This window comes from Sinocyclocheilus rhinocerous, unplaced genomic scaffold, assembly GCF_001515625.1.
Source record: "Sinocyclocheilus rhinocerous isolate Xijiao unplaced genomic scaffold, SAMN03320098_v1.1 scaffold711, whole genome shotgun sequence".
Lineage (NCBI taxonomy): Eukaryota > Metazoa > Chordata > Actinopteri > Cypriniformes > Cyprinidae > Sinocyclocheilus > Sinocyclocheilus rhinocerous.
The window spans coordinates 3,133,268-3,151,906 of NW_015641018.1; the positions used below are offsets into that span (position 1 = coordinate 3,133,268).

The 18,639-nt window shown below is 38.7% G+C and overlaps 2 protein-coding genes and 1 long non-coding RNA gene across 4 annotated transcripts in view; 1 reads left to right on the forward strand and 2 right to left on the reverse strand.

Annotated features, from left to right (window-relative positions):
• The window catches only part of LOC107753843 (probable G-protein coupled receptor 179), a 14,871-nt gene extending 9,531 nt beyond the window's left edge, over nucleotides 1-5,340 (reverse strand). Inside the window, exons 1-5 of the mRNA XM_016570108.1 lie at nucleotides 5,260-5,340; nucleotides 3,940-5,187; nucleotides 3,476-3,584; nucleotides 1,532-1,628; nucleotides 45-256 (exon numbers count right to left, since the gene is read on the reverse strand). Coding sequence (XP_016425594.1) covers nucleotides 45-256; nucleotides 1,532-1,628; nucleotides 3,476-3,584; nucleotides 3,940-4,835 — 1,314 coding nt within the window. The 5' untranslated portion in view covers nucleotides 4,836-5,187; nucleotides 5,260-5,340. The remainder of the gene's footprint in view (nucleotides 1-44; nucleotides 257-1,531; nucleotides 1,629-3,475; nucleotides 3,585-3,939; nucleotides 5,188-5,259) is intronic.
• A 1,672-nt stretch (nucleotides 5,341-7,012) lies between these two features.
• The window catches only part of LOC107753846 (suppressor of cytokine signaling 7-like), a 16,152-nt gene continuing 4,525 nt past the window's right edge, over nucleotides 7,013-18,639 (forward strand). Inside the window, exons 1-6 of one of the 2 annotated variants that reach the window (XM_016570112.1) lie at nucleotides 7,013-8,624; nucleotides 9,985-10,049; nucleotides 10,298-10,402; nucleotides 14,075-14,206; nucleotides 15,612-15,757; nucleotides 16,978-17,146. In XM_016570112.1, coding sequence (XP_016425598.1) covers nucleotides 7,318-8,624; nucleotides 9,985-10,049; nucleotides 10,298-10,402; nucleotides 14,075-14,206; nucleotides 15,612-15,757; nucleotides 16,978-17,146 — 1,924 coding nt within the window. In that variant the 5' untranslated portion in view covers nucleotides 7,013-7,317. The remainder of the gene's footprint in view (nucleotides 8,625-9,984; nucleotides 10,050-10,297; nucleotides 10,403-14,074; nucleotides 14,207-15,611; nucleotides 15,758-16,977; nucleotides 17,147-18,639) is intronic. The other variant, XM_016570113.1, reaches the window with a different exon arrangement.
• Nucleotides 16,573-18,639, reverse strand: part of LOC107753859 (uncharacterized) — an 18,929-nt gene continuing 16,862 nt past the window's right edge. Inside the window, exon 3 of the long non-coding RNA XR_001641515.1 lies at nucleotides 16,573-16,584. This is a non-coding gene — a long non-coding RNA (uncharacterized LOC107753859). The remainder of the gene's footprint in view (nucleotides 16,585-18,639) is intronic.

Below are 18,639 nucleotides of genomic sequence, written 5' to 3' on the forward strand. Positions count from 1 at the left end.
CAGTATATATAGCATATCTGATTAATCATGTGCTAAAAATGTACCTTGGTTCTCCTGCACTGATATGCCACCAGCATGCTGATAAGCACAAGGAGCATGAAAAGGCCCTGCACGGCCAGGACACCCGTCCTCAGAAGCCAGTCTTCCTGCACCCAACACGGGGCTCCATCCTCGCACTCATCACAGCCGGGCCAACAGGGCAGACACACAGGGACTTCTGGGTAACAAGCTCGGGTACTATTCAAACGGTTGTTCCCTGTAACACCATATACTCTCATTTCTTATTCTGTAAATGAACCAATTTTAAATGAACTAAAAAAGCGAATTAAATAATAATAATATATTAAATTAAGAAAATGAATTTTTAAATGAAAATATCAATATTAAATGAATTTAAAAAGCAAATTAAATAATAACAATATGTGTGTGTGTGTATGTATGTATGTATGTGTGTGTGTGTATATATATATATATATATATACACACACACATAGTTGTATGAATAATAGATAAAGAAATAAATAAAACGGCTGATCCTGACAGTCAATCATTTAATTTTTAACATTTAATTTTAAGTTAATACTTTAACCTAGAACAATCATATAGCTTAATTATAAAATATATATATATGAATATATTTAAGCATTAATGATTTACTTTGGTCAAAAATCGTGTCAAAGCTAATCTTTTACTGCCTTGCTACTATAACTTTGACCATTGTCCAATCATTAATAAATAAATAAATAAAACCTAAACTGCAGCTAACTTGACAATCAGTGATTAATAAGCAGTTGTTGCTTTTTATTTTTAATTAAAATTTTTAGCATCTAATTTTAAATAAATACTTTCAGCTATAATGATCATACAGCTTAATTTCTTAGTAAAGAAGTAATATATTTTAAATACATTATTTCATACTACGTATAGTTCAAATCTATTAACATATTTACTGACATATCACTCGAGACTTACTGATATATAAATTATCATTAAACTTTATTTGGAGTACTACTTGTGCACAATGCACATTTCTTAATATTAAGCCTAAAATGTGTTTTAATGTCACTGATGATGAGGATAGTGTCATATTTTAGTGATCAATAATCAGTCTTTAAATGCAAGATATTTAAAGTGTACCTGAAGTATACTTGCAATAGTTCCACTTTAGCACAATCAGATATACTTCAGTATGTCTTTAGTTGGACTTCAGCACTATACTTCCACACAATTAAAGTGCATTAAGCACAAAATTAGTTGTTCCAATTTGGCAGACTTTAAGTATAGCAGTTTAGTATACTGAAAGTACAATTGCAAGTTTTAATTCAAAGTTTAAGTTTTAATTCAAAATCCATTTTAGTATATTTATTTTTCACTAGGGTTATCAAAAATACAAATAACTTAAGTTTAATAAATAATTCAGGTACTCTTATAAGTCACCATGTTAGCTATATATTATCCAATAAAATAAGACTGAAGCCACTGTAGACTCACTGTCTCTGTGACTGATTTTTGATCGTTTCAAGATTCTTACTTTTGTTTTCTGTGTCTGGATTTGGACTGTAGTAGCCCTTTTTACATCGGCAGCAGTACTGGCCCATCCGGAAGCCCTGTTGCGGGATGGATTCACACTGAGGGGAAGAGAAAGAAAGAGACATGAAGTCTGCTCACGTGTTTACCTTCAGCGGTAAGCAAATGTCTTGCTCCCAGAAAGGGGAAATCAACACTGATGTTCCTGCCAGCGACTGAGTATGATTGTGTTCTCTCTGCTTTCTGCCATTAATTGCATGTGCAGTCAGTCCCTCATCAGCGGTTTATCTGCGAGAGTCGGCTGACCCACACATCAGACTCACTCTGAGTTCATCTAAGCTAAATCCTAAATGGAGGGGTAATACCTCCATTGACAGAGCTTTATCTTTTTATTCAGGGAAATCCAGCACTGTTCACATACATTTATGTTATTTTCTATTTTACCTTTATTTAATCAGGCAACTCACTTAAGAACATGATTCTTAAGTGACATCATATGTAACCTTATTCATGGGATTATATCATGCATCATGTCAAACTAATGTTTCATGTAATGAATGCATCATCATGACACTGTTCTATGAATACGCTGCTCCTTTCATTTATAGGCGGATCAACTCAATTCTCATTCAATTCGTTCAGTGTGCCAAATCCTGCCGTTGCTTAACCTGCCAACACCTGTGAGCTTGTGCTCTGGTAGGACGGGACGATGGGGGGGTCTGGGTCTTGTGAAAGGGGGGTGTATGAGCTTGTGCCCTCTGGGAGGGGGTCGGAGTCGGGTGGATGGGGGTGCTGTGTGTGTGAGCATCACAGGATTATCAACCTAATCCTTCAGATCATCCTGCACCCAGTGCTCACATCTTTAAATAGAAGGTCTGGATGAAAGTGGGAGAAAACTGAAAATGGTAAACATATATAACAATCCAGCGAAATAATGAGCAAAGCAGGTGATGGATTACTAATGGATTTCAAACTTAATATCTAGATAATATACATAGCGAGATGCCAGATCTGATGGCAACAGGCTTAATGAAACAGTGAGTGGTTTTAAAGTTAAAAGAATAGCTCATGCAGAAATAAAAACTCCTCATGTCATTCCAAACCTGTATGAGTTTCTTCAGTGGAGCACAAAAGAAGATATTTTGAAGAATGTTGGTAACCAAACAGTTTTGGTTATCATTGACTTCCACTGTATGAATAAAAAAACGCATTTCTTAATTTGTCGTCTTTTATGTTGAAAGTCATACAGGTTTGGAACAACGTAAGGGGGAGTAAATGAAATAATTATTATTTTTGATCCAGGTATAAATTTTTTAAGGAGCATCAATCCAAAAAAACTGATCTTGTGATGTAATTTACAGGAAGAATATTAGAGGAAAGCATAGCTGGTAACAAAATTCAGTTGCTAACATTATAGATTGCAGTGGAGAATCAAACATGCTCACAGAGACACATACAAAAATAAATCACTTCACCGCGTTTTGAGTGGATCTCTGAATGTGTTTTGGCCCTGCTTGTCCCTGGTTAGTGAAATCCACCCAAGCAAAAACAGCTTATTATACTGTATATTGCTGCATTCATTGTGGGTTAAAGTTTCTCTTTTTTTCTTTCATTTTGACAATGAAAACACGATGAACTAACAATCTTACAGCATTTTAGTAATCTAAATGTACTAATATGTTTTAATACTAAACACCGAGACATTCTTCAAAATATCTTTTTTATGTTTCGCACAACAAAGGAAAGTCTTAAAAGTTTGGAATGACGCGAGGGAAATCAATGATGACAAAGTTTTCATTTTTGGTCGAGCTATCCCTTTAAATAATGTTAATAAGTTGAATCTTATTGTAAAGTGTTGATTAAACTTGATGACACTGGAAGCCCTTGGTGTCTACAGTAAGTCCTATATGAGATGATTGAATTTGTGTTCAGTGTACAGTACACTCACCTCCATGCTGGTCCGATTACATTGATGTGTGTTTGCAAACCAGAAGTCTCCACTGGCACACTGATCCACATTGAATCCCTGGATGTTGAAGTCGACACGGATAACACCCCTACACCACCAAAGCAAAGATACACTAATGATGGAAGACTTGAAATTAAATTAATCGGATAGTTCACCCAAAAATGGACATTCTGCTGTGTCGTTCCAAATCTGACGAGTTTCTTTCTTCAATGAAATACAAAAGAAGATCGTTTTTGTCTATAAAATATGGAATTGTTCCTTTTCATTGTATGGACAAAAAACATTCTTCAAAATATCTTCTTTTGTATTTCACAGAAGAATAATGAATGTCAATTTTTAAATGAATGATCCCTTCAAGTGAATTGACACTAAGAAATATTTTAAAGACATTATGAGTACACAAACTTGAACACACAAAAACGAGAAACCATTTCAGCACTCACCTGAACTCTGGGTTGAGGTCTGGCTTCAACCCATAAAATGGCATTGAGAGACTGAGTAACCACCCTGGCAAAAAACGGCCATCAATGCACTCAAGGAAAGGGGCTTCGCCCCACTGAACCCCACTGCTATTGATCACATAACTATCCCCACGTGCCCACTTGGGAGTGTCTAGGGTGCTTAGGTCATTTAGAAGAACCCGTTTCGACAAGGCATGGAGGGGTGGAGAGCTAGACTTAAACATATCGAACCAGCTTTGGTCAGGTGCAGGAGGATGGAAGCTGCTCCAGGCAGACGTCAGGTCCTGCAGAAGAATGTCCTGGGTTGTGCCTTTGGAGGCACGGAGCACCAGTTGGGGCTGTTGGATCGTGGGGTCGGCGTCGAATGTTAGAAAAGCTCGTCTGACCAGGCCCGGCCTGTCCCCTTCAAGCATAGCCCGCACCAGTGCATGGTACCACTCGATATCCTCTCGTACACTCGTTTCTCTCAGCTCACTAGCTTGGAATATCAGGTTGAGAAAGTTGGCAGCATTGGTCAGAGACGCTATGGCTTGGTGCAAGAGAGAGAGAAGGTCTCTAGGCGGAGATCCCAGTCGAACAGGCAGCTGGAAACTCCGTGTGCAGGTAGCGGCAGCCAAAGAAGACGAATTGCCAGTGTAGAGGTAGCTCTCCGCGGCAGACTGGTCCTCCTCCGTGCTCGCTTTTACTGGAGCCGGACTGGTGGGTCGAGCACTGGAAGACGAGTTCTTCCCTGCTACAGTATTTGGGTCAGTAAGACAAGGAGTTGGGGTGAACTCCAAGCTGGACGTGTCCTCAAGTTCAGACACAGTGGTGAGCTGAGCAGAGAGCAGGATGGGAAGTAGCAGCAGTAGAGGTAGCAGACCAACACACAGGCCCATCTTTGAAGCAACTGCTCCTCCAATGCTTTTTGTGAAGGTAAAGATCAGCTTTGTGCTTACTCACATCCTGAAAGATGCTTGGCCTTCTTTTCTTCTCTATCCCTGGTTTTGTTTCTTCTCTCCTCTTCTTGTTAGCTGATTGACAGGTGTCAGTGGTGATAGAGTTCAACCGCACTTTGCTGCCAACAGCGTCTTGGTTTCACAAACAGATAAGTGTGCATTCATACACGGACCGACATGCACTATTCATTTTCGAAGGTGAAGGAGAAGCTCAAAGAGCAGGCGATGCTTAAACTCCATGCATCCTGCAATCAGTGGGTCGGGTCCACCCTGGATGCGACGATGCTGGAACCTGCAAGAAACTGGAGTGAGAAACAGAGATCAATGAGAAACCGTCAACATACCCGTTTCTCTCTCTGCTTACCTGTTCACTCACTCTGCAGCCCTCCTGTAAATCTCTCCCTCTCTCCCATCTCTCCCAATCTCCCGGTAGTGGTGAGCGCTGAGAGTGGCACATCTGTTAATGTTGGATTGTTATGATGAGTGTATGTGCATGAGGATGGGCTGATGGATGAGAGGATGGGAGGGTAATCCTCTGTGTTGGGGTATGCATCAGAATCTCACCGCTTTGTGGATTAACCCAACACTCCCCGGCTGGTTCAGTCATGAGTGGTCTTTTACGGACTGTGTACGTGCGTGCGACTTTGTGCATCTGTGAATATGTGCATGCAGCGGTTTACAAATCTGCATCTGCCTGGCAGATAAAGTGCACTGAAATGTTAATCTCGGATAGACAAACTGCGTTCTGAAGTGCCAAACGTTTGGTGCAACAATCAGGGAAATTAAAAAAATGAAGGAAGAAGAAAACATGTTCCACATGTGTTCTACATGAATGAACGTCTGTCAGATCTCTGTGTGTGTGTGTGTGTGTGTGTGTGTGTCAGAGACAGAAAGATGATTCAGACAAATTCAGTCATACTGGGTAATGCAGGCAAATCCTTGTTTTGGTGCCATGGCAACAGGGTTCTGAGATTCAACACTCATTCCTGTGGGGCCCCACCCCCACTCAGGACTGCAGAGGCTGTGGCTGTGTGTATAGACATATGTGCATCTATATACATGCACACAATAATCAAAAAAATAAATTGTGCAAATGTTTTTTTTAATGGATGGATATGTGTGTTCAGCTTTGTGCGCAGTTGTATGCATTTAATTGGAGAGGATGTAGTCAACGCATGTAATATTCCTCTGACAACGTTCTGTGAAAACACATTTTCTTCTTGATATTTGTGTAAACCCATAACTAATAAAATCCACGCTTCGTGTTATGAGATGGCAGGTTTTAAAGGGCTCTTGTGGGCATGTGTAAATGTTTGTGTACAGCGACACCATTCGGTCCATCAATGAAATCGCATTTCACAAATACAGCGCGAATGAAAAGTCTTGACCACAGAACAATGGGTGAATGTAAACAATAACTGTATTGAATATCTATATGCCTTTTAATAGCCATATACATACGTACAATGATCTATAGGCGTAGATGACATGCAATACTTTGGAAAGTTGACGTGTCCTGCAGATTGACATGCTATGTTCCATCTAAAACTAAAATGAATGTTGCTAAATTATTGGGCTATAACATTAATTGAAATGCATTAAATGAAAACTCTGGCATTTAAATTTATATAAACCTTGTTGGTTAAATACCCCATATTATGCGTTAATAATACGAAAAAAATCAAATAAAACCAATGCATTTTTTGTTTAATTAAGTTATATTTATACATGCTACATAATATGAAGTATAGCATGATATTTGATATTCTCTTGATTGTAGGCCTTGTGTTTGACACAATGCTTTACGTTTTTAGTAGCTATAAGAGGATTAGAGTCATTATTCAAATGATGATATCATGCAAGTCATTTGTCTTTGACTCATAACGCAACCGATTTGCAGGGAGAGTTTCGCTGGCGCTGGAATCGTGCGGAAAGGCGATGCCACTACATCATAAACATCAGTGGGTAAGGCCATCTTCCAGACAACAGCGCGGTAAATGACATGAAAGCACCGTTACAGCACATAGCCTGCAGCCAACTGGACAGCAATGGCACCGATAAGACCAAACGAGAAACGCATCGAATTTGCGGAAGTGAGCGAGCGGGTGGGGCCTCGACAGTAATGTGACCACAGACGCCGTTAGGATTGCGTGAAACGAAGCGTTATGTATGACCCTACAAATACCCGTGGAGGTTTTTAAGGCCGGACGCGAAATGAGACGAGGACGTGCGCAATGTTGAAGGAACGACTGAAATAGAGTTTATATGCACTAATTGTCTGGCGCTGAATGAGGGGGCTAACTAACTAACACCAAGAGGATTTACCATCATCATCACCATCATCACACGAGCGAGATCTCATGACTGGAAGCAATGTGAAACGCTGATATCGCTCATTCCTTCAGTATATTGAGGAATAATAATGAACAACGCGCAAGATATGTCTCCCGATTTTGTCTTGATGCGCCTGGTCTCCGCGGCAGAGGATGACCGCTTGGACGAGGAGAATGGGAATCTGTCGTCGGTGGCTATCAAGGGGAACTTTGAATGCACGCAGAATCACGGCCACATCTCGGCGGTGAACAAAGCTCCGCAGGCCAGCGGAACGGAGGCACCTGACTCGGGAGTGATGGCGACCAGACCTGCGCTGTCTGCGCCGCCGCCTCCTCTTCATTCAGCCGAGGCCCACAGTTACGATCTCACCCACCGAGGTGGAATGGGGCCTCAGCTGTTGGTGTTCAGAAACATATCGAGAGACTCCGAGGGATTCGCCGAGAGCAACTCGGAGGATCAGCGCAGGGCTTTTGAGGACCAAGCGGCGCTCGCTTCCGAGTCTGGCGCTGTGGATGCTCAGCATCCGCCTACATGGACGCTGCATCCGCAGCTCAAGCTGCCAGCGGTTGCTACGGATACGGATGGAGCCGAGCTGTGCCACCGGCATCGCTTGATCACCGACAACCAAGACTGGCCGCCGGTGGTGGATCACAAAGCGAGCTCGGTGACGGCGCAGCGGCACCTCCATCAGCTGCCCGACGGTCCTGTGCTGGAGCTGGCGAGGAAATTCGGCGAGCTGGGAGTCGCTCCGGTTCCCGAGTTTCTGCTCAAGGATGGCGAGCTGCAGCGCTGCTCGTGTCAAAGCGTGCTCGGCTCGGCTGGTATCAGACAGGGAGAGGACCCGACCGAGACCAGCGATGCGCTGCTGGTACTGGAGGGCCTCGGGTCAGAGGAGGTGAACGGCCTGGGCATCAATGCGTGCCAGAAGACCGAGTCTCAGAACGCGGAACCGGGTGCTTTTGCGCTCAAGTGTTTCCCTTCGGTGGTGTCGGGGGGACTTTGCTCGCCGGCGTGTTGCTTGTTACGAGACTCGGTAAACACCAGGCCTCAGGCTCCTGCCAGCGACAGACTGACTCCAGAGGTCCCGTCCCAAGCTGAACCCAGCCAGGGCACCCCGTGCTCCAGCCAGGCGTCGACGCCGAAGACCCGGCCGGACCGGAGCGCGACCCGGGCGCATCTTTCCGCTGCGAGCGGAGGAGAGAAGACTCTGAAAGTACCAGGGAAATCCAGGAAGGGCTCGCTTAAAATCCGTCTGAGTAAACTTTTCAGAACTAAAAGCTGTAGTGGCTCTAACAACCTTTTGGACAAGAGACCTTCTGTCACGTTCTCCATATCCTCGGCGGGCAGTTTAGTTGACATGTCCGGAGCGAGCGGTGGAGAACAAGACACGGCCAGGTGAGTCCTTCCGCCCAAAACAACCTTGATGAAATACTCGAGCTTTGAACTTTTGTATAGGCCTAGTTTTATTTACACGTATACATGTTTTCCTGTGACTTTATGTCTATACTGTATAATTTGAGGACAATTTCGTGTTTGTTTTCATACAAAATAAACCACACACCTTAAATCAAAATTTAAAAGCAGTTTTTTAAAAATATTGCTTAATGAATAGGACAACCATCAGTGTTGGGGAGTAACTAGTTACATTACATTTAATTACAAAATAAGTGTAACTGTAATATAGTTACTGAAAAAAATTTTTATCGATTAAAGGGGGTTACACAATATTTTCACACACATACAGATATGATTGATTTCTTTCACAAATTGCATTGACTGCTTTAAAATATGAGACACCAATGTTTCAGGAGTTTAGGACAGAATAGGACACATGCTTAACTGATTAATTTCCTATTTGGGTTTGTGTATATGCTTTATTTTTTAAGATTAACATTTTTTTCCCAATGCATTGTTAGATGTCACTGTTTCCTGTCATATGCAAGGATTTGATTAACCATGCCTGCTTTAAATGTTTCAAAATGATTAACATTTGTTATAAATTTAGAAAAGTAATTAGGAAGTAATCAAATCTAACCAGTTACATGAATAAAGTAGCTAATTGAAATAGTTACACTAATTATTACATTTTAAATAGGGTAACTTTGTAATCTGTAACCTATTACATTTCCAAAGTAACTTTCCCAACTCTGACAACCATTGTAGTCCAAACATGGTTAGTAACCTATTGTCTGTACAGTAGCTTCAAATTTGTGTGTAATTTTGAGTTGTAGAACAACACAGACCTTAATTTACTATTAAATCATAAACCTCTTTCCAAAAACACATTGGAAATTGTGTATGCAACAACACATGGCATATTAGCATTCATTGTTTACTTACTTAGAAACTATGGTCTTTAACCTATGGCCTTTCTGCATGTTGTGCAGCTTTAAATGTGTCCCTAAAACAGTTAACATTTCAATCAAAGATTTAGCCCCTCACACATACTGGTGATTGAAATTAATCAGGAAATGGGACACTTTTTGCACTTTTCTTTCTAAACATAAATTGTGTCACTTCATAAATATTCAACTAAAAATATATATTTTCTGTCATAAACTTTAGATCATAAAATACATTTCATTTCATCATCAACTTGTACTTTAAAAAATAACATATTTTAGTAGTTATCAATGTGGCTCATTCTAGACTAAAAATGGTACAATAACTTGAGATACAGAACAGAATTAATGAAAATTGATATGTCGTCTTTCTTAAACGCTTATAATTTAAATTGCTTATTTTCTTTCTGCAGCCAACCTGGACTAACAAGGGCACAAAGTGCCTTTTCTGCGGCCTCTTTTACTCCCGCTTTTACAGGTAAACGTAGATTTAAGGAAGCATAATGGGGTGGAAGCTAAAGGAATCCTTGGAATACATTAAATGAAGGCACATTTGCAAACCACTAATGAGCTTACACAATGCATGGGAAATATAATGACACAGACACACGATTTGGATGAGATTAGTCTCATTTTAGGCCAGTCTTTGGAATTATGCTATAACATTGAATGTTGTGGTTCTTATGGCTCTTGTCATTAAGTTGTGTATTGTGGGTCTGGTCACAGGAGAGACTGTGTCCTTGGTTGATGTGGACATCTCTCAGAGAGGCAGGAACTCCCCTCACCCTCCCACTCCTCCACCTCCCCCTCGGCGGAGCCTCAGTCTGCTAGGTGAGCCCCACTACAGATGTTCACACACCTCCTCGATCTCCTTTGTTTCTACTTTTCACATCTCCATCTGTTTCACACTCTCTAAATATTTCTCCCCCATCCCTCGCTATTGGGATATTCCCTTTATCCTTCGCACTGACACCTCTAGCTTCTGTATCTGTCTGTGCGCATAGTTTGATTCACTACCGTTCAAAAGTTTGAGGTTGGTAAGATTTTTAAAATGCTTTTTAAACAGTCCCTTATGTTCAACGAGGCTGCATTTGTTTGAATAAAAACACAGTGAAATTGTATATTGTGAACTATTATTGCAATTTAAAATCTGTGTTCTGTTTTAATATAATATAAAATGTAATTTGTTCCTGTGAAGGCAAAGCTGAATTTTCATGAGCCATTACAGACTTCAGTGTCACATGATCCTTCGTAAATTATTACAATTTGCTGCTCAAGAAACTTTGATTATCATTCTCGATATTCTGGAAACCATGATGAATTTGAACCTTTTTTAAAATAGAAAGTTCAAAAGAGTAGCATTTATTTGTAACATCATTGATGTCTTTATTGGCCCTTTTCATCAATTCAACACATCCTTGCCAAATAAAAGTGTTAATTTCTTTAAAAAAAAAAAATGTACTGACTCCAAACATTTGAACATGGAATTAACATCCATTTTGGGAGATTCACTCACAAGTGGTGGGCACTAAATATAGACATAAATATTTGTATTTCATTTATATCCTAAAGAGATCAAGTTATAAAAGATTCAATATATTTATAAATATATGTATTCTTCAAGTAAAATGACTTATTTCTTTAAATTGGAAGTATTTGTGCACCAAATCTAGGACATTGGCTGAAAGAAATGCTAACAAATATGTCAAAGGAAAAGATAACTTATATACAGTAGTCAACATTTGAAGTGGATCAAAAAAGTTCATCAAAGTTGTCCTAATGCCGGGTTCAGACTACACGATATTTTTGTCGGGAAACAAGAGTGTAAACATTGCTAAAGCGCTTCCGCTGTCGTTCGCCAGCATTTTTCTCTCTTTGTTCTGTCATGGTAGTCCCTGGATGACACATCATACAGGCAGGAGTACTGTTGCCACAGCTCCACAAACCTTTCCTCCATCTCATAATTCCACCTAGCAGCACCATCGTCTCTCTTTCGTTTTGCCATGTTTGAAACCTGTGTATGAAAGAGCTTCTGTGCTGCTATTGGTCAACGTCACCAATGTGACGGATTGTAGAAAACGAAGCGTTTGAGAGAGGCGGGGCATAGAGGACCTACAATAATGTACAGTATTTGAAAAATAATGTGTTTTTTGAACATTAAAGCATGTCAACATATTCTGTTACACCAAATACACAAAATAATGATCTTTAAAAAAGCATCATATGACCCCTTTAAGAGTTAAATATACAATTTTTGATGGAGTTTGGGGACCTTTCAAATTGGAAAATTCCATAAATATGGTTGATATATTTTGTGATCATTCAGACCAAACGCATTTAACCAGATCACATTTGTAATGTAAATGCTCATTTGTTTCAAGTAACATCAAAGGACCGCCTGCTCACCTGTCAATCAAATATTCAACCAAAATCATCCATGTTAAACTTTGCCGGTTGTGTGTGGCTTTAGAAGAAAATGATACAATATGATCTTAAGGAAAAATGATTACTATTATTCATTTATTTACTTTTTTATTTTTATTTAATTTATTATTTTTTTTGCTGTATGAAAATGCAATGTCACTGGTGTTGAAAACAAAGTCCCTCTCCTCAAACTCCCATCACAAGTGTTCAAACTGCTGAGATACCTGTTGCACTTTTGTAAACGGCGAGTTTTTCACCTCACCTCTGTGATCAAACCCAAGGCGGATGTTAAAGATGCAGTGTAGGACGTCAGCCTACATGCTCATTCTTTCACTTTGTCCTTTCATTTCCCTTTCTTATTCAGACTTCATTCTTTTCATTTCATGGTTACCAGAGTCTCTGATTGCATTCTGCAAGCATAAAATTCACAGAAGCGCCACTTAAAGTGAGTTACTGTGTAAGTCTAGTTGTGGTTTGACTTCACCGGTGTTTGGCTCACAGGCGAGCAGTTCCATTTCTAATAAAGACGCTCTTCCAGTTCATCAGCTCAGTGTGGCAGTGTTTGCTCTTTGGTACTGAAGATTGAAATGATCACAGTACTGGAGTATTGGATCTGAATATTTATGTATGAAGAAGCAATCTTTGTCATGAGTGAATGAAGATGATTAGGTATGTGGATTATTCAGTCATTGTGTGTTTGAAGTTGATTGTTTATCATGTTTAGGTTGGAGGTTTTAAGGAATATTCCAGGTTTCAATACAAGTTAAGCTCAATTAAATGCTTTTGTGGAATAATGTTAGCAGCATGAAAATAATTTTGACTTGTTTTGTAAAAAAAAAAGTAAAATAAAAATTACAGGGTACTTGGAAATGGAAGTGAAAAGGACCAATTTTTGGAGGATTTAAAAGCAGAAATTCAAATATGATAAAAATTACTTTATTTATTTTGCTAAAAATTGTGATTTTTTTTTGCTATAAAGCTGTTTAATTAATTGCTACATATGTTTTAAAGTTCACAGCATTGTATTGTCAACACAACAAAGTTGTAAAATTGGATATAACTTTACACTGAAAAGGTTAGTAAGTGATTTTTCCTCACTACAGTCATGTTAACACTCATATTGTTCACATCTTGTGGCTGCACTATTGAAACAGTGAGTATAATTACACTTAAAAGTGCTGGATCACAAATGTTCTTAAAAGAATATGCATTATTATTGTAGAAAACTAAAATAAACACTACCTGAAATAAAATAAAATAACTGCCAAGGCAACATTTCTCATTTTAATTTAACTTAACTTGTACTAAAAGATCCAAAAATTAAATAAAATATATTAAAATAAAAAAAACTATATAGACATTTTTTAAAAATGACAAAAGCATACAACAAAGTTACTAAAATTTTAATGAAAACTAAAATGAAAACCGAATGTATAAAAAAAAAAATCAAAGTGTTAATAAAAGCTACAATAGCACTGTATTGAACCCGGAATATTCTTTTAAAGTAAATTTTTTAGCATAATTTTAGCATTTTTAGGAATTTCCCAGTGTTGTGAGCGTGTGATTGAATGCACATGCCAGCATGTAGATTTATTTTTACTTTAGATTTATTTTCACGTTGCAGCTCCCCGTGTCATATGCGTCCTGTCACGGTGTCTTAGTCTTCAAGTGCTATAAGAGGATCAGATATTGTCACGTAATTGGAGGATTTGTCCTGCTCCTTTATGGTTCAGACAGGCAAAAGTACATGTTACTCATACATAAAGCGCAGGTCATTGAATGCAGTATTCATGTTAGTTCCAATACTGCGGTTTGCACAGTATAATCTGGCTGCATTTTGATCTACTTTTGCTAATATATGCAAGAATGAAGGATGTTGCCATCCCTTTGCTCTGAAGCTGAGTGGTGTTAGGGTTGAATTCAGTCATGTTCTGATTCCTCTTCATCGCCCGTGGCACCTGTCTCATTCTAATAGACTTGAACCTTCTCTTCGCTTCTGTTTGCCCTTCTATTGCTTTCTTTTTCTGTGACATCTCCTTATTCTCCTGGCTCTGAACCCTCCCTCCTGCTCTCTTCCAGACGATATAGGTGGGCCGCAGCCTGGGCCTTTCCTAGTGAGTGTAATGGGGGCCTCCCTGCAGTCTCTCCCCCTGCCTCTTCCTCCTCCTCCCCCTCTCCACGCCACCATCCAGCATAGTCTCAGCCTCAATGGTAAGACTTGGGTGCAGTGGAGGGGGCGGTGTGTGTGTTTCAGGGTGTCTTTTTGGTTTCAGGGTGTCAATTTCTGCCCTCAGAATCACCTTTATTTCATTCATTAAACGTACAGAGAAACGGAATGAAGTGTGAACGTAACTGTGGTATTCTTTTGAACGGCCAAGACAATACATGTCACCCACCACATGTATCGTTTTGCTTAACAAAGGCTTTGGTTGATCGTGTGGTTCCATTTTTCAGTTCCTGCCGTTCAGAGGAAAAAGGCGGTGTGACTAATGTGTGTTTGTAAAGAGAGGAAGTGTGAGCGATGGTGTCATACTGTAGAGTTCAAACTTTGTCTCATATAGACATATAACTTGTGTATAAAATATAACAGAGGTTAAAGATATGGTAACTACAACATAGCATGTACACATGGTTATTGGTAGTTGATATGACATTTCATCAGTGTCCTGCAGTGTGATGTGCTATAGGCGAGACTGGGGCAAGTTGTCACAGAGGGGAGTTGGCATAAGGAAAGGGGTTTCGGTAAATTAGCAATGGTTTTGTTTTATACACCCAGTTCAGAATCCTATGAAATTAGAATCACCAATCAGCTGTTGGGCAAACAAGTGAACACAATATAAAACACAACTGGGGCATGTTGTCACAAAAGGGCAACTTGTGTTCAGTGAACTGTATCTTTTTCCTGGGCAATAATGGTGAAAATGTTCCGTTTTCAAAGAATGTAAGGTTTGTACACAAATGAAATGAACATTCAAAAATAAACCTACACTGATAAATATTCACTGGTGTAAAAAATGTGACAACTAGCCCTGGACTCCGTCTAATTCATCTGAATAATATATATTATATTCTTGTCTAATTGTTATACGTAGTTCATATACAGTTTCTAATAACTTCATATTAGACATTACAGACACGTATAGTCCTGTCACACTATAATGAGAAACTTGCAGAAATGGTGATCAGTTACAGGACCAAAAATATACACTTTCCCGTATATCAATACATTTTAATCTAAAATGTTTTAAACTATTATTTGAGTTGTAACATTCATAATGTTACAAAAGATTTCTATTTCAAATAAATGCTGTTCTTTTAAACTTTCCATTTATTAAAGAACCTGGACCAAAAATATTGCGATTTCCAGAAAAACGTTAAGGAGCACAACTGTTTTAATATTGATAATAATAAGTGTTTCCACAAAGCTGTGGAAATTCAGCTTTGCCATCACAGTAATAATTTACTTTTGTAATATTTTTGTAATACTATTTTTGTAATAATATTTCACAATATTACTAAATTTACTCAATTTTTGATCACATTTTTCATTTAGCTAGTTTTAGAATACAACTCAATATTTGATGTTGTATTAAAAAATGGTTCTTTTGTGTCTCAGATGCTTTCTTCCGGGCACTTCCACATTTGGTCCCATCACCAATGGAGACTCCGGCCCCGGCTAGAGTGGCCCCGCCCCCAATCATGTGTCCACTGAGAGGAGCCGATTCCAGCAGCTTCACTGCCAGCCTGAGAGAGCTGGAGCGGGTGAGAGACAAAAGCCGTGGTTTACAGTGAATTTATAACAGCTAAGGGGCGTTGTTAAGCATGACGTTAAATTTTAGAAAACGGTTATTCCATATTTGTAGCAAGGTTTCACAAAATAAAACTAAGCAAATAAAATGTAATGATATTAATAAAAACATTATTCTTCCGCCAAACAATGTAGTTCCTCAGAAACCGTTGTGGTTGCAACAAAGTGGTTGCCGAGCAACACACAGACGTAAACAAAGGTGTATGTTTGTAGAGTAATTTACAACAGCTTCGAACACAGCTCAACCAATCAGAATCAAGGACCGGAACTATCCGTTTTATAATTGAAAACTTCTGCTGCGTCCCAATTCGCATACTATCCGTCCTAAATAGTATTTCGAAAATAGAATTAGTATGTCCCAAATCATAGTATGTTTAAAAAAGTATGCCAAAGATTCCCGGATGGTCTACTACTTCCGGTTAGAATTCGAAGTGCAGATCGATGCACACTCTAACAGCTAATATTGCCCACAACACATTCCGCGGTGGACGAGGATTCGATTAGAACTACAAACATGCATAAAAAGTGTTAAAAAAATACAAACATGGCGGATATACGCGACCGACGGACAGGTAGAGAAAGGGATTTGAGTGATAAATAATCAATGTCTAACCTGATGAAAAATATTAATTTAATGTTATCCACGTTATATTTCATCTGCAGCAACACTATGAGCTTTTATAATGATACGTTTGGTCATAACTTTTAAATGCATCATTATGCAAACACATGAGCAGAGTTCTTGGCATGATAGACCCGCGACTAGCAAATCAACGTGCCTCTTAATTTCTCTCCAATACGGTAGGAAATCAAATTAAACTAAATGTGGATGATGTTAACTGTGACAAGATGATTGACAGGGCAGTTTAAACAGTCACAGAATGCACGTAACTAAGCAACAGAGCGTCCGTTAAAGAAGCAGCTATGACGAAGTAGTATGTCCCAAAGCTTGCCTACTATTCTTCTACATACTCAAAAGTATGTACTTTTTCTTCACAAAAAGAGTATATACTTTTAGGGCATAGTATAAGTAGGAGAATTGGGACGCAGCATTCCACTCGTTGTTCACTCATGTTCATGTATAGACCTTTTTAACAATGAAATATGACTGTGGCTTCCTGTGGTTGTGGGTTTTTCTCACTGTTGTATGGTCATTGTGTGTTTGTGTCTGCAGTGTGGCTGGTATTGGGGGCCGATGAACTGGGAGGATGCTGAAATGAAGCTGAGAGGAAAGCCAGATGGCTCGTTTTTGGTGCGGGACAGTTCAGACCCACGTTACATCCTCAGCCTCAGCTTTCGCTCACAGGGAGTCACACATCACACACGTATGGAGCACTACAGAGGTAAACACACACACACACACACACACACACAAGTACAGTATATACATATCTCTTAACACGCTCAAACTCTTTTTGGACTCAAAAAGTGTAGCTAAAAAACACATGAAATCCTGATCTAAAGTGGTTTGAAGTCAGATTAAAAGGTCAGTGTTGAAGCAAATAGATTAGATTTCACCACTTTCAGATTGACGGTTATTCCTAAATTCAGTTTTGAAAAATCAAAATGGTAGTCAACAAATGTTTTCACACCTCCATTTGATTTCTTATGCATTACACTGAAAAATGTGAAACAGGCGTGCAGAACGCATGCTAGTTTTACTGATTGCAAAAATGATTGTGGGTTTTGTTAATTTTTCTGGTGTTTTTTTATATACATAACAGAAACTGTGATGCATATTTTAAAACGTCATCACAATAAACATTAAAGTATATTAAAGATGTCTTAATTCATAGTAAGTAAATTAAACATGTTTTAACTTTTATCTTAAGTGAAAGTGCTACTTTCATATTACAACTAATTTGAATATGTTTATAATGTAAGCAGAAAATCATACATATATATATATATATATATATACGATATATATATATATATATATATATATATATTATTAATAGAGGAAAAGAAGCATATAGACTGCTAGCTGAGCAGAACAACATGTCTTATGACCATGATGTCATGATTATGTCCTTTAGGAGGTACAGAGAAGAGCACATGACGTTCTAGAAGCTTACCAGAAGACAATTAACACGCAGCAGCAGATCAGCCTCTGAAAATATCCCATAATAATACATATTAGTCTCTTGTGATATGATGTGATTAATGATAAATATTGGACTCTGCATGTCTTATGACACTGTCAGCATTAGTCAAAGAATCCAGATCAAACGGAAAGGCGCTAAATGACACTATAAATGAAATTATATATAATATAACATATGTGACTCTGGAGCACAAAACCAGTCATAAGGGTCAATTTTGTGAAATTGAGATTTATGCATCATCTGAAAGCTGAATAAATATGCTTTCCATTGATGTATGGTTTGTTAGGATAGGACAATATTTGAAAATCTGGAATCTGAGGGTGCAAAAAAATCTAAATATTGAGAAAATCATCTTTAAAGTTGTTCAAATGAAGTTCTTAGCAATGCATATTACTAATCAAAAATTAAGTTTTGATATATTTACGGTAGGAAATTTACTAAATATCTTCATGGAACATGATCTTAACTTAATCTCCTAATGATTTTTGGCCTAAAAGAAAAATTGATCATTTTGACCCGTACAATGTATTGTTGGCTATTGCTACAAATATACCCCAGCGACTTAACACTGCTTTTGTGCTGCAGGGTCACACATTTTCTTTTGCTTTTCTTATTGACATTTTCTTATAAGTTTACCCTCATAAAACCTTTATGAATGTGGCAGTTTAACACAGATGGAGCGTTGCACTGATATGTGTGTTTCTGGTGTGTTTCTGTGTTCAGAGGCT